The following is a 15,802-nucleotide window of genomic DNA, read 5'->3' as shown; positions in this document are numbered from 1 at the left end:
AGCCAGAAAAGGATGAACATCTTGCCAGGATTTGATCATGGTGCAGGATTAAGTATTTATAAAACTATGCGCTGCTTGGCAGAGTTGAGGCCGTCTGTCCTTCAGATGAGACAGAAGTGCAATTGCACTGCTGTGTGTGAAGGACATAAACAGAGATATTGCATGCTTGGGAAAGAGAAGCTTATCATGAATATTAGGAAAACATTTACTAGGGAAATTTAAGCAGTGGTGAAATTGATTGTTTAAGGTTGCCTTGTAGCTTTTACTATTTCTATAAAACTGTGGCATGAGTTTTTATCTAAATTGGTACATGTTTTTGGTGTGGCTAGTGAAAATTATCTATTTTCTTTCTTCCTTTCTTTTCCTTTCCTTTTCCTCTCCTCTCCTGTTCTCCTTATCCTTCTCCTCTCCTCTTTCCTCTCCTCGTCTTCCTCCACTCCCTCCTCCTCCTTCACTGTCTCCTCCTCCTCCTCTCCCTCCTCCTCGTCTCCCTCCTCCTCCTCTGCTCTCCCCTCCTCTCCTCTCTTTTCCTCTCCTCTCCTCTTTCCTCTCCTTCTCCTCTCCCTCCCCTCCCCGCCCCACTCCTCCCCTCCCCTTCTCTCCCCTCCCCTCCCCTCCTCTCCCCTCCCCTCCCCTTCTCTCTCCTCTCCTCCTCCTTCTCCTCTCCTTCTTCTCTCCCTCTCCTTTCCTCTCCTCTCACCTCTCTTCTCCCCTCTCCTCCTTCCCCTTCCCCTTCTCCTTCTCCTTTCCCTCTCCCTCTCCTCTCCACTTCCTGTCCTCTCCCTCTCCCCTCCGTCTCCCTGTCCTCTTCTCTCCTCTTTCCTCGTCCTTCTCTTCACCTCTCCTCCTCTCCCTCTCCTCTCCTCCTCTCTCCTCACCTCTCCTCTGTCCTCTCCTTCTCCTCACTCTCTCCTCCTCCTCTCCCTCTCCCCTCCTCTCCCTTTCCTATCCTTCTCCTTTCCTCTTCTCCCCTTCCCTCCCCTCCCCTCCTCTTCCCTCCCCTCTCCTCTCCTCCCCTCCCCTCCCCTCTACACTCTCCCCTCTCCCCTCCCCCCTCCCTCTGCCCTCTCCCCTCTCTTCTCTTCTTTCGTTCTTAGAGACAGGGTTTTGCTCTGTTGCCCAGGCTAGATGCAGTGGCTATTCATATCATAGTGCACTACAGCCTCAAACTCCCGGACTCAAGTGCTCCACCTGACTCAGCCTCCTGAATAGCTGAGGCTACCACTGCATCCAGCAAATTGTCTATTTTCAAACAAGTTTTTGAGTATCTTTAAGCTTCAGAGAATTTTCACCAGCTAGTAATATTATCTACTATTTGCTTTCCTTTCATCATGTGAAGCAAGCCAGATTATCTATCTGTCTGTCTGTCTGTCTATCTATCTATCTATCCATCCATCCATCCAATTTTTTTATCCATTCCTTCTAAAATAAGTAAGCCTTCTGGGGACTATCATTATAACTTTAAATATGATCTTTATAGCTCTGCTATAACCATTTAGGACAAAAATGTAGCACTATGATATTAAAACTTTTCCAAGTAGAAGAGAATTTCCTAACCATGGAAATAGCTCATGGATCTTTTTTCATTTGTTTCTAACTCTATTTTCTTCTTCAGTTTCATACTTAGTTGCCACAGTTTCTTATATCCATGTAGACATTTAAAACCTATTTGCTCTTTTTTAAAATTTTTCATAGTGGATTCATTGAAGAATTTCTGAGCCCTTACATATTTTTCTAATGTTTTTGTTTGGAAATTACATTTGATTTTTAGTTTAGATGGACATAAAGTCCTTTTTTCAAAATTTTTCATCTATAAAGGTATTCTATCTTTTAGCATCCAATGCTGATGATAAGTCTGATGCTGGTCAGATTCTTTTTAGGAATCATCTTTTCTCTCTGGAAGTACTTGAGATTTTCTCCATACTGTCGACATTAGTGTAGTTTCTACAGCTGGCCGTAAATTAACATAACTGTGTAGCTCAAAACAACAGAAATTTTACCTTCTCATAATTTGGAGACTAGGAGTCTGGAATCAAGGTGTCATCAGCACCATGCTCTCTCTGAAGGCTCCAGGGAAGAATTCGTTCCATGCCTTTCTCTTAGCTTCTGGGGTTTGCTGACAGTCTTTGGCATTCTTTGGCTTGCAGCTGCGTAAATCCAGTCTCTGCCTCCATCTTCACATCGTGTGTGTCCCTCAGGTATTTCTCTGTGTCTCTCCTTCCCTTCTTATAAGGACACCAGTTGAATTGGATTGGGGCCCACTGTGATTCAGTATGACCTCAACTTAACTTGATTACATCTGCAAAGACCCTATTTCCAAATAAGGTCACAGTCAGAGGGAGTGATGATTAATACTTCAACATATACTTTTTGGGGATGCAGTTCAACCCACAACAGCATTCTAAAATTCTACCAGAATACAGCCAATATACTTACTTAATCCTGTTTAACATATTGTGGACCTTTTCAATTTGGAGATGTACATGTGTCTTAAGCTCAAGGAAGTTGTCTTCTATTGTTTTCTTAATAATTTCTTCTCTCACATTGTATTTGCTGTTTCTTTCTGGAACTTACATTTGTTAGATTTTTAAATTCCTGGGTTGACCCTCTTTATTTCGCAATCTCTCTGTTTTATTCTCCGTTTTAACATTTTATGCTTTATTTTTAGAAGATTCCTTGACTTCCTTTCCAGATTACCAACTGTGTTTCTATCAATTATTTTTCAGCTAGTTTTTGATGTGTTTATGTATGCAAACACATTTTAATTTCTAAGATGTCATTCTTCTTTCTGACTTTCTAATTTTTTGGATGCAGTATATTCTTAAATTCTCTGAGGATAATACTTAGTGTCCCGACCCGTGTGACAGTCGAACGGGCCCTGGAAGGGGGAGTGGGAATGGAGGAGACAAGAAAACACGAGAAATGGAGACAAGACAAATAGCCTGATCAAGTCTCGTTTAATAATGGTGGTGCGATGCCTTATATAGGCTGGCAGGGGAAGAGGTTGGGCCAGGGCGGTGACGGGGGCCGGGTCTTCTCAAATTACAATTGCACATGCGCCGTGGGTTTGTAATTTTCCCGGGCGCGGGATCGCACCTGCGCCGTAGGCTGCATATCTTGCTGGGCGCGAAAAGGTCGGCGCGCGCGGGAAAGGTTTGGGCGCGCGCGCGGGAAAGGTTTGGGCGCGCGCGGGAAAGGTTTGGGCGCCCGCGGGAAAGGTTTAGGCGCCCGCGGGAAAGGTTTTAGGCGCGCGCGGGAACAGGTTATAATGAAGAACCCGGTAATGTGCCATTTTGTCTCCGCTTTGCGGAGATCAAGCAACAGAGGTCGGCTAACTTCGGGCCTTATGGCTCCGGACAACTTAGGATTATTTAAATATTTTTTGCTTTTCCTTGAGTCATCCCTGTTTTCACTAGGATTAGTTATTCTTAATGGTGTTGATTTTCCCTGTGATCCTTGTTGGTGTGTTTGTAATTAGGAAAGTCCGTAATGACTGACATAGGTTTCCACTGCAGTTTTAAAGGCCTGTTTCCTTCCTAGAATTCTTGTGTAAGTGACAGGGCTGACCTGGAATTCTGTATGAGAGGCCAAAGGCTGACCAAATAACATGCAGACTTTCCTTCAGGCTGTGTGTGTGTGCGCGCGCACACGTGTGTGCATATATGCATGTGTGTGTATAGCAGAGGTCAGCCTGGGAACACCAGTAAGTGTTAAAGTAAGGAGGGCTTTGCTCAGGAGTTGGAGAATTTAATATATTTCCTCTCTCTGCTAGTGCTGCCTCTTCTCTCTCCCCACTTCTCTCTCCCCACATTCTATGTCTTTTTTTTTTTTTTTTTTTTTGGAGATGGAGTCTAGCTCTGTCGCTAGGCTGCAGTGCAGTGGTGTACAACCTCTGCCTACTGGGTTCAAGCAATTCTCCTGCCTCAGCTTCCTGAGTAGCTGGGATTACAGGCACGTACCACCACACCCGGTTAATTTTTGTATTTTTAGTAGTATGTTGTCCAGGACGATCTCGATCTCCTGACCTTGTGATCCGCCCGCCTCGGCCTCCCAGAGTGCTGGGATTACCTGCGTGAGCCACCTCGCCCGGCCCACATTTTACCTCTTACTTGATGATCTCTGGCATTACTTCAAGCTCCATTCTGGTTCTCTATCAAGTTCTAACATCTTCATTTGGCATTCTTTCCAGTTAGGTATTCTACTTTCTTGAGAGAACGTTTCTTCATTTCTCTGACTTTATCCTCTGGGTAAAAACTGCTTCTGCCAACTGCTCTGTCTATGCCAATCAGAGGGAGGAGGGCCTTAGCTGTTCAGCTGTTATTCTTTAATCAGTTGCCCATATCCCTGCCCAACCAAAACTTTGTTTGGTTGACTGCGCACCTGGAAAGACCTTTTCTAACTCTAATCTGTTGTGGGACAGTTTCTTCTCTTCTTTCTCTGATGGAGTAATCCCATCTTCTTTTGCCTTGCAAAAATGCTTCAACATTACTCCTTTCTTTGTGACAGGCATTCTCAATTTGCAGTATTGTTGTGATGTAAACTTGTTAAAATATAAATTTCAGTGGATCTTGGGAAGAAAGATACATATTAAGATGTGCCCTCTTCCAATGCAGATTTTTTACACTCTTCAACTTTTTATTTCTATTCTCAGATGTTTCATCACATACAATTTTGTATGTACACAAGCACTACTTAAATTAATGAGTGGAGTGGAAGAATTATATCATGTGTTTTATGTCTGCTTTCTTATTTATGTTGGCATCTGGGAAGGTACAAATGTGCTGGTTGTTATACAGCATTTTTCTGTATTGATGCCGTATAAAGTACATTTCAAGCATGAATCATTAAGAAATCAAATAAGTTCTTGGATGTTTCATGTACCCACTTCACTAATTGGTCTTAAGAATTGAAATACATTCAGGTTAGAAGCTTTTACAGTTATATAAAACAAGTTGATGGTAGAGTTTAAAGATTTAATATTATTTCCTTTATGTTTATAAGATTGTATGGATAATGTGTAAGCAACTTTAGTCAAATTAAGAGGGAAACATTTTAAATCTTTCTTTTTCAGCAAAAAATCGTGGAATTGCCATTCCAGTGGATTTGGACGGCCAAGTTAATACTCTTTTCATGAAGAGCCATTCAAATATGGTGCAGAGAGCAGCAATGGGTTGGAGACTATCAGCTCGCTCTGGGCCACGCTTTAAGGAAGCTCTTGGAGGGCCTTCTTGGGATTACAGAAATATTATTGAAAAGTTACAGGTACATGAGAGCATGAAGTAGCATTCATATTTTCTAAATTACATTTTTTAAAAAATATGTAGTCACATAAATAAAATATGGCTAAAGATATCAAGTTCTATTTGGGGACCAAGCCTTGCTTTATAACTCTCTACTACCACTGCTCTTTTTAAACATATAGCTTACATATGTTGTGAGTTACTTTTTAATGAGTGTATATTAATTACTGTGTTTTGATAGTATGGTAGTGAATAGTAGGTCTTAATACCAAAATAATAATCATAATACCAATGATAACACTGGTAAAGAAACTCAATATTCATAGCCTTGCTTCAACTTATGTTTCAGTATTCCCTTCTAATCCTTTGGTCAGAATGATCCAAGCACTTTGCTCCCAAATGACTTATATAGTATCTCACTCTTGATTTGGGCCTGGAAATTATATTAGTTTGCCAGGTCTGCTGTTGCAGAATGTCACAGACTTGGTGGTTTAAACAACAGCAATTTATTTTCTCATAGTTTTGGAGGCTAGAAGTCCAAGATCAAGGTATCAGCAGGTATGCTTTCTCCTGAGGCTTCTCTCCTGGGCTTGCCGATGGCTCACTTCCTGCTGTTTCCTCATAGGCTCTTTCCTCTGTATTTGCACATGTCTGTGTCCTAATCCCTTCTTCTTATAAGGATACCAGTTATGTTGGATTAGGGCCCGCTCATATGAACTCATTTTTTCTTAATTACACTTTTGAAAGCCCTAGCTCTAAATAGAGTCACATTCTGAGGTACTGTGAGTTAGGCCTTCAACATACGAAATCTGGGGGAGTTATAATACAGCCCGTAACAGACATCTTCCCATTCACATTATTAGTAGCACATTACATGGAGTTGAATTGGGATATAGTTTGAAGAAGTTTTTTTTTTTCCTACAAAATGGCCAAGACATTAACTGAAATAAATATTATTAGAAGTCACATGTTGATGAGTGTTATATGGGGTTAGAAACACAAGTTAGATTCAGAGAGTATGAGAAACCTAAAGGATGTGAGACATTAAAAATTTGGGGAAAAATGCCATTATAAGTGGTTCTTGATTTGTAGGATAGGGTTATCAAAAAGATAACCCTATAGATAACTAGAGGAAGAGAGACTAGTGAGAAGTTACTTAAGATCTAAGCCAAGTGGTGATATGGATGAAATGAAGAAATGAGTGTTACAGATAATAATGAAGGCAGGGTCAGCAGACCTGGAGGCTCTTAGATGGAAGTAGAGAGCAGGCATGAGAGGAGTTTAAGAGGCCCTTATGATTGGAGACTAGATAGTATTATTAAGACTGTTTGTTGTAAGAGCAGAGGAGAAGAGAATGCAATAGGAGGGCAATGGAAAATGCAGTGAACTAGGGTAGCAGGCTACTGAGTATATTGGAAGTTAAGTCTATATTTGAAGATAATAGTTGGAGCAAGGATAGTGGTTGGTATTGCTAAAAGAGAAAATACAGTGATAGGAAAAAAAAAAAAAGAACACCCTATGCGAGGCTAAGAGTAGCAGAATGGCCCACATAAAGAATGAAAAAAAAAAAATCACATCAGAAAGGAGGAGGGTCAGGAGAGCAAAGGGAGTGGAACATTTCAGAGGAGAGGTATATAGTAGTGTCAGCCAGCACAGACAGGGTATGCCTTAAACTTCTTTCAGTAAACTTCTTTTAATAGATTGATATCCATTAAGTAAGTATTTATTTAGTGAAAATTCTATACTAGCCACTATGTGAAGTGCTAAAGAGAGAGCCATGGGGTCTATGCTCTTCTGGGACAGGAATTTACCTCATTAAATAATTGATAAATTGTTGGATAATTAAAACTGCAGTGAATAAAATAGAGCAGAGTAACAGCATGGTGGAGAATTACTGGAAGAGTGACCCTGTAATTGTGACGTTCCTTTCTACTAGGGTAACAGTTTTGTTGACACCTGAATAATGAAGATGAATAATCTATTCCAAGATTTGGGTTCAGATAGTTTTATGGGAAGGAAATAGGAAATGCAAAGGTGCTTAGACAGGAGTGAGGTTGATGGGTTTGAAGATCCAAGAAAGGCCCATTGGGGCAGGAATTTAGTGAGTAAAGGAAGAAAATATTATGAGATAAGGGGCCAAATCATGTAGAGACTTTATGGTGCTGTTGCTGTGTCCTGAGTGTTTGCGTCCTCCCCCACCCCAAATTCATATGCTGAAATTCTAACTGCCATGGTGATAGTATTAGGAGGTGAGGTCTTCTGGGAGTTGAGATTAGGGTCCCTATAAAATAGGCCCATGCAAAGTCATTCAGCCCTTCCACCATGTGAGGACACAGCAAGAGAGGCACCCTCTATGAACCAGAAAGTGCATCCTCACTAGACAACAAATCTTCTGGTGCCTGATCTTGGACTTCCCAGCCTCCAGAACTACAAGAAATAATTTCTGTTGCTTATAAGCTACTCAGTTTATAGTATTTTGTTATAGCAGCCTGAACAGATTAAGGCGCATATTAAGGCATTTTAATTGTATTCTATGTGTGATGACAAGTCATTGAAGATTTTCGGCAGAGGAGAGGCTGACTTGGTTTACTTTTTAAAAGATCACTGTGAATTCTAAGCGTATTTCTAAGATCCAGACATGGAAGCAGTGAATCTAGTTATGTAGCTTTGCATTAATTCAGGCAAAAGATGATGGTAGCTTGGCTTAAGGAGGTAATAATAGTAATGCAGAGAAGTGTATTAATTTTGTATATATTTAGTTGTAGAACTACTAGAACTTGGTGGACAAATCGATTGGTGTGTTGTAGGATAATGGGAAGAATCAAGGATGACTCTGGTTTTGATATGATATGGTTGTGTTATTTACTAAGATAGGAAGTAATGGAGAGAGAAAGAGGTTGGGGCTGAGTTGAAATTAGGAGTTCTATTTGGGGAATTTTAAAGTTGAGATGCCTATTTAGGTACTTGAGTGTGTCAACTTGGCTGTTTGATATATGAGTCTGAAGTGGAAAGATGTCCATGCTGGAAATATAAATGTGGGAGTTCCAACATACAGATGATATTGAAACCATAGAATTGGATGAGATTTCTCAGAAGAAAGTGTAGATATCAAAGAGAAAAGGAGCAGGAGCTATCAGGAGTTGATGAAGAAATAGTAAGGACATAGGTGGAAAATAAAGTGTCATGTCATAGAAGTCAAGAGCAGAAAGTGTTTCAAAGAGCAGAAACCAGCATGTAGAATGCTTAGCAGTGATTAAGATGAAGACAAGCAAGTAAACCACCGAGTTTAGGTGATGATCACAGCTAACTCGTGCTCAGTAGTAAAGATTACTAGTATTTATAGGGAATAAGTGGCCAGTGTGTGTTAGAGGATGTTCTATGCACTTACCTTTAATCCTTGCAGCAAACTCATGTGATTGTTAGTATCATCCTAAGCTTTCACGTGGGGAAACAATGACCTAGGGAGGTTGCATAGTTGCCTCATGACCAAAATTAAAGACAGAATTCATATCATAACAGAAACAAAGGAGAGGTAATCTAAACAGCAGGGACATTTAATTAAATATGGTCATATTTGATAAACATACTCTCCCCACTTTTATATAATATCTAGTTTTCCCCTTTATGCTATTTTCCTTTAGTCTCTTTGAATCGTTTTCATACATTTCTCAGAAAGCTTATTTAGAGTGGTTGAAGTAGAAATAATCACTTTTACAGAAAGAGAAAGAGTTAAAACATGAATTAACATAATTCATAAGAAATCAAGAGGGTGACATCCCCATCTGTGCTTCTGTAGCTAAGAGTGACAATAAGCAATTGGCAATGTTCTGCTTAATAAAAATACACCACAGCTATGGGTGAATAAATTGTTCTTTTATGTAAGAAGTTTTTTTTTCTTCTAACATAGTTTAAAAATAAAATGGGGGTGCTTTAATCATTAAAGAATGTTTGGGAAATTGTAATTACCTGCAGTTCATTTTAGAAACATATCAGTTAAGATGCTTTCAGCTTTAATTAACACAACATTCAACTAAAAGTGACTTAAATAATAAAGACCATATCATTTCACATAGCAAAAAACCTGGAACTGTGGCTCTCCTTGAGTTTGCTAATTGTAGGCCTGGGCCCCTAAAACCAAAGGTCTGTAGGCATTCAGCTTAATGCTGGTCTCCCAGGGTAACATGAGGGCTGTCTCAGATTTTGGATTCACATCCTCAAGCTGCCTTGAGAGCAGTAGGTGGTTATGAAAGAACCTCCCCACCCACAACACATACCCCACTCTCTCAGCTGACTTCACCTGATGTCTCATTGACTGGGACTATGTCACATAATCATGCCTAGACAGCTTGCTAGAGGTGGAAATGGGATAACCATGCCTGCCTTAGAGTAATCAACCTCAACCCTAAGCTGAGGGGGCTTATCCCCTGGGAATGTTGTTGCCTGACTCAGAAATGACGTTGAGATTCTGGTAGCAAGGAAGAGGGTAAAGAAAGGCTGTTGGGTAGGTGACCAATAGAGTCTCTCAAAAAATATAATTTGAAATTCTGTTGAATGTCATTGAACCCATGTATAGTACTAATGTTGCTTCAAATAATATTTCCGTGAGTTTCCCCATTGGATGAAATGATTCGTTTTGAATAACCAATGACCCATGGGAATTTTATTTATTTATTTATTTATTTATTTATTTATTTATTTATTTAATTTGAGATAGGGTTTCACTCTGTTACCCAGGCTGGAGTGCAATGGCGCTATCTTGGGTCACTGCAACCTCCGCCTCCTAGGCTCAGATGATTCTCCCACCTTAGCCTCCTGAGTAGCTGGGACCACAGGCACACACCATCAAGCCTAGCTGATTTTTGTATTTTTAGTAGAGACATGGTTTCACCATGTTGACCAGGCTGGTCCCCAAATCCTGGCCTCATGTAATCCACCTGCCTCGGCCTCCCAAAGTACTGGGATTACATGCATGAGGCACTGCACCTGGCTGGAAATCTTTTTTTTTTTTTTTTTTTTTTAAGCTGTTCCCTGGGTATGCCCCTAATTTATTGCAATGTAATAATGAGTACCTGTCATGTTTCCATTATAATCCTAGGCACTGCAGGGCACATACAGTGGCCTAACTGACTTTTCCTCTTATAGGTGTATATCCTTAGAAATCTTATAACTACCTGTCCCTCCCTTATCTTGTAAATGACACACACACACACACACACACAGACAGACACCCACACACACAAATAGAGACTCAGGCAGTATTCATACATAAAACCAGACTATAATCATGGCACAGACATGTGATGCTATGGAAATAGAGGGGGTAATCTATAAAATTCCCATTAGTATTCTTAGGCTTGTCTTATCTTTGAAAGATGAAATCTGACTTAGGCCTTCACATGGGTTCTCCTGTGTTTCATTCCCTAGGATGTAGTGGCCTCCTTGGAGCACCAGTTCAGCCCAATGATGCAGGCTGAATTCTCAGTGTTGGTTGATGTATTGTACAGTCCAGAGCTGCTGTTCCCTGAGGGAAGCGATGCAAGAATAAGATGTGGTGCTTTCATGTCAAAGTAAGTGGATCCAATCTGAGATTCTGCTAGTGTCGTCAAACTGAGATGGCCTCTAACATTTCCGCTTTACACTTCACTGATATAAAATGACAGTCCACAAAGTATGTGAAAGGTCTAAAATCCATGTTAAAATATACTGCCAGAATAATTAAATTGAGTCACTTGAAATTTTATTTTGGTGAAGGTCAAGTTATCATATTTTACTAAATTTACTGAAAATAAAGTGTGTCATTATGGGGCACAAAGGATCATGCAAAATAATATTTTGGTCCTAATTCCTTTCCATAATTATATGTTGTGACCTTTTAAAAAATTCTTGTTTAAAGTCACTTATTTTCATTAACATAGGGAGAAAGGAAAAGGAGCTAGCATTTATTGAGGTCTTAATATTGTCATATGTCTTTAACTATTATTTTATCTAATCTGCATAAACACCCAGAGACTGAGAGGTCAGCCTGATTCAGAGAGGAGATTGCTGAGGACCAGGTGTGCTTCAGGTGCAGGGTTAGTAAGACTCAGATCCAGCACGTGGCCATGCTGCCTGGATGATCCTCATCTGCAGCTCTGTCGTTTACTAATGTTTCTCAGCATTTGTGGTATTATAGATCTATTATAGTTGATATGTTTACCCTAGAGAATCTTCATCTTAATGGTAAGTGAAAAATTCTCAAGGGAGATGTGCACAAGGAGAAGCAGTTGTGAGAAAAAGCATAACTAGCTCCAGAAAGAAGAGACTTGTCTTTTTGTGGAGGGCACGTTATTGAGGGAGATCTGCAGGTCGTCACATGTAGACCCTGGATGACCAGTCAGAAAGAGGGTGCTTGGTCTTCCTGGGAAGAGTACCTGGATGGAGTGTCAGTGAGATGAGCTTGCCAAGCCCCTTGACCATGACCCATCCCAGCTAATTCCTGTATGGTAGAGGGTATTGCCGAAAGAGATCTGGAAACCTCTTCTATCATCTGTGATGTATCGAGGCAGAGCTTGAAGGACTAGGGTACACAAAAAGTGTGTTCCTTTCTTTCACCATTTAAGGTGGGACCTTGGGAGTGAAAACAAGGCATGGGATGAGAAAAACTGACTACAGGGATCATGTTGAAGAATAGGTGGGGTTTTTATACTGTGGCCAGAATCAGGTATTTTTGGCTTTAGACTCATTGCATCTTAGGGAGATTGGGAAGAATGTATTTGTCCGGACACCTACCAGTCTTGTGAGTAAAGATTTTAAAGTGAAGAGGCCCCAAGTGTACAACTGATGACTGCTGAGAACGTTAGAAAGAAAATTTTAAGTGGAGGTATTGCCTAGTAATTCACTATAAAAATAGGGTGTTGAGCACATTTCACTATTCAGATGATGGGTACGTTGAAAGCCCAGACTTCACCACTACACATACATGCATGTGAGAACTCTGCACCTGTACCCATTACAGATCTAAATATAAGAACTAAATGAAAAAAAATAAAAAAAAAAGATAATAGGATCTTTGCTAAATACCCTTCACCTCCTATGAATATATGTCAATATATGGAATATGGGTTAAAAATTAGGCGATAAACCTGTTAAGTTCAGTAAATTAATGTAATACAATAGCTATATCCCCGAGTTGTGACAGCCTGGAACAGGGGTTGACAAGCTCTGGCCCTCAGGCTAAATTGGTCCTGCTACTCATTTCTGTAAATAAAGTTTTACTGAAACACAGTGGTGCTCATTCATTTCTGGATTGTCTGTGGCTGCTTTCATGCCACTGTGGCAGAATCAGCTAGTTGCCACAGAGACTGTGTACCCCACAAAGCCTAAAATATTTACTATCTGATCCTTTAGGTTTCCTGACTCCTCGTCAAGAACTAGGGTGCCAATATGGTAGCTACTAGCCACACATGGTTATTTAAATTGTTGTTTAAATGAATTAAAATGAAATAAAAATCCACTTCCTCAGTCATATTTGCAACATTTCAAGTGCTCAGTAGCCACATGTGGCTAATGGCTACCAAATTTGGCAGCACAAATATGGAACATGTGTATTATTACAGAGAGTTCTGTTAGCACTGGTCTAGGACTTGGAGATATTGGTCTATGAGAAAGCGATATGAAGTAACTCATGATATCAAGTAAATGTTGAGCTGTGCTGCAGATGGAGACAAGCCTGTGGCACCATTAAGTAACCTGAAAGGAGAGAAGCAAAAGTGATATGATAATAGGAATACATTGCAGATCCTACACCCACATGAAGGAAAAGGATGTTGTGTTTACATGAGTGATTCTAGAAGAGATTTTTGTGCTATTGCAATTGTATTACAGCCAGAGCCTCAGGAGTGTCTATTTTCTGCCTTAGTGCTCACCCTACTCCTTCCTCAACTCTGTAAAAAACCAAGGGTTTCTTTTGTAAGAATATCTTACAAAATTAGAATCTGACTTTATGAATAGCCAGGGGTCTTCTTTTTTTTTTTTTTTTTTTTTTTTTTGAGATGGAGTCTTGCTCTGTCACCCAGGCTGGAGTGCAGTGGTGCAATCTTGGCTCACTGCAAGCTCTGCCTCCCAGGTTCACGCCAGTCTTCTGCCTCAGCCTCCCAAGTAGCTGGGACTACAGGCACCTGCCACCACACCCAGCTAATTTTTTGTGTTTTTTTTATAGATGGGGTTTCACCGTGTTAGCCAGGATGGTCTTGATCTCCTGACCTTGTGATCCGCCCGCCTCGGCCTCCCAAAGTGTTAGGATTACAGGCGTGAGCCACCGTGCCTGGCTACCAGGGGTCTTCTATTGCTGTGCATACCATCCTGGTAAAGCTTAGCTGGAGAATATAAATTTAGGGCCAAGCCCTAAGTAGGACTTCCTACTTTCTCTAATGAATCTAATTCTTGGAATCTGTTGACTCAGATGAGTCTGGAGGAGAATATGAGGATAGACTCCAGGACAGGGGTCTACTTAACACATCGAGTGAAAGAGAAGAGAATAGGTCAATGACACTGTTAACCTTTAAGGCAGCTGATTAGAGTCCATTCAAATCAACACCTACTCCTCCCTTGTGAAGGAGAATCTCAGTGTTTTTCAAACTGTAGGGTGTGCTCCATTTATAGATTTTTAAACTGACTCAGGTGGAGGCAACCAGCTAATTTAAAAAATGAATTAGAGAAGATACAAATTATCAGAGTGCATCTCATAGTGAGGGTGACATTAGTGTGAGTTTACATACACACTCCCACACAGGCACTTCTTTACTGGGTGGTTTTGTGAAATATATTTCTTACTTTGATCATGGAAAAAATATTTGAAAGTCACCGACCTAACTCAACCAAACATTATGTGAATACCTTTTATAAATCTGTAGCAAGTGGTCATTCAACCTTATGGTTATTTTCAATATGGTTAATGAATTAAATCCTTTATCTAAGGAAGAGTTAAAGAAAATGGAAATACTTAGCCTGAGAGAGCGAAAAAAAGAAATTTATCATGTCCACCAAAACTGTTTTCACATATTTAAAGACTATTATGTGAATGTATATACCTACTATGTTTCCACAAAAATTAAAAATTAGAAAAAGACTATTGTGTGAAAGAAAGAATTAAATAGTAGAAGTTTTAGAAAGGCAGGCTTCATTTTCCTTGCCAGGAGAACTTTTGAAATTCTTCTGCCTGCTAGGCCTGACCGCATGGATATAACACCTTTTCTAGACTCAACATGTCTAAAAGGACATCAGTGTTACTTTCATTGTGTGTTTGCCACTTCTTCACCATGGAACAGTGTCATTTTAAACTGTCACCATTGGGCTGGGTGTGGTGGCTCACACTTCTAATCCCAGCACTTTGGGAGGCTGAAGCAGGGGGATCCCTTGAGTTTGAAACCAGCCTGGGCCACAAAGCAAGACCCTATCTCTGCAAAAAGTAAAAAAAAATTAGCCAGGCATGGTGGCTATACCTGTGGTCCCAGCTACTCAGGAGGCTGAGGTGGGAGGATAGCTTGAGCCCAGGAAGTCTAGGCTGCAATGAGCTATGATCACATCACCGCACTTCAGCCTGGGTGACAGAGACCCTGTCTCATTAAATAAATTTAAAAAATTGAAAAAAACTGATCACAATCCACATATTAGCCTAGTCTATACATTTCAGGGGTCTCTGATCTGCCCTGCTTCTTCTTCCATTTCCCACATGTCATCATTTACAAGTCTCTGCTGTGGGTCTTCTCTGTTGCTTCCTATGTCCTCACCCGACCTCTGCCACTGCTGTCTCGCCTTGCTGCATCTCCTCTGCTTCATCTTTCCCGCTGCCCTCATCGGTCTCTTTCTCACAGTGGGAAGAGGCATTTAGGTGCTTTAGAACAGTGGTTCCCTATTTTCTCTAGAAAACATTCAAGACTCTTGAGGTTAATATTCCAGTCCCTTCTTTCCAAACCACATCTCTTACACTTTCCTCTTCCAGGTCTTTAAGTGTCAGCGGGCAGTCGGCATGCTTCTCATTTCCTGGACGTGCCGGCCAGGTTTCTGCCTCTGCCCTGTGTTCATACCATTCCCTTTGCAGGGATGTCTTCTCTCCCAAGCCTTCCTTGACAGGTGAAATCTTCGTTAGTTGCATGCTATCTCTTCACTGAAACCTTCTTTGATCAGCCCTAGGTAACTGCCCCCAGCAGAATGAAGTGGTTTCGTGTCTGGTTCACAGCATTTGCCAATGCCTCTGTTGTGGCACTTGCTCATTCAGGGGGCTGTGTGCACCCTAGCATGTGTGGGGGCTCTGCACAAAACCCCTGAGACTCAGGAGATCAATGACCTGAGTCCTGTCACCACAGAGTCGTTCTTAAGAATTTGGGCTCTGAGGTCAGATGGACCTGAGTGCATTTGCGGGTCTCACCACTTAACAATTTATGTAACCAGAGGTAAGTTGCTGTATCTCCCTGGGCCTCTGTTCTGTCATGAGCAAAATTAGTCTGAACCTGTCTCATAGGCTTGGTGTGAGGATAAATTAGGAGAGTCCCTGGGCTGTCCTTACACTTGACCCTGACACCTGA

At 40.9% G+C, this 15,802-nt stretch overlaps 1 protein-coding gene across 2 annotated transcripts in view; it reads left to right on the top strand.

Moving 5' to 3' along the window:
• ITPR2 (inositol 1,4,5-trisphosphate receptor type 2) overlaps nucleotides 1-15,802 on the top strand; it is a 492,964-nt gene that overhangs the window by 258,284 nt on the left and 218,878 nt on the right. For both annotated transcript variants that reach the window (XM_023209041.2, XM_023209040.2), the window contains 2 exons: nucleotides 5,072-5,262; nucleotides 10,665-10,807. In XM_023209041.2, the coding sequence (XP_023064809.1) occupies nucleotides 5,072-5,262; nucleotides 10,665-10,807 (334 nt within the window). The remainder of the gene's footprint in view (nucleotides 1-5,071; nucleotides 5,263-10,664; nucleotides 10,808-15,802) is intronic.

Source organism: Piliocolobus tephrosceles, chromosome 10 (genome assembly GCF_002776525.5).
Source record: "Piliocolobus tephrosceles isolate RC106 chromosome 10, ASM277652v3, whole genome shotgun sequence".
Lineage (NCBI taxonomy): Eukaryota > Metazoa > Chordata > Mammalia > Primates > Cercopithecidae > Piliocolobus > Piliocolobus tephrosceles.
Note: the sequence above shows the minus strand (reverse complement) of the source record. Positions and strands in the feature narration are given on the sequence as shown.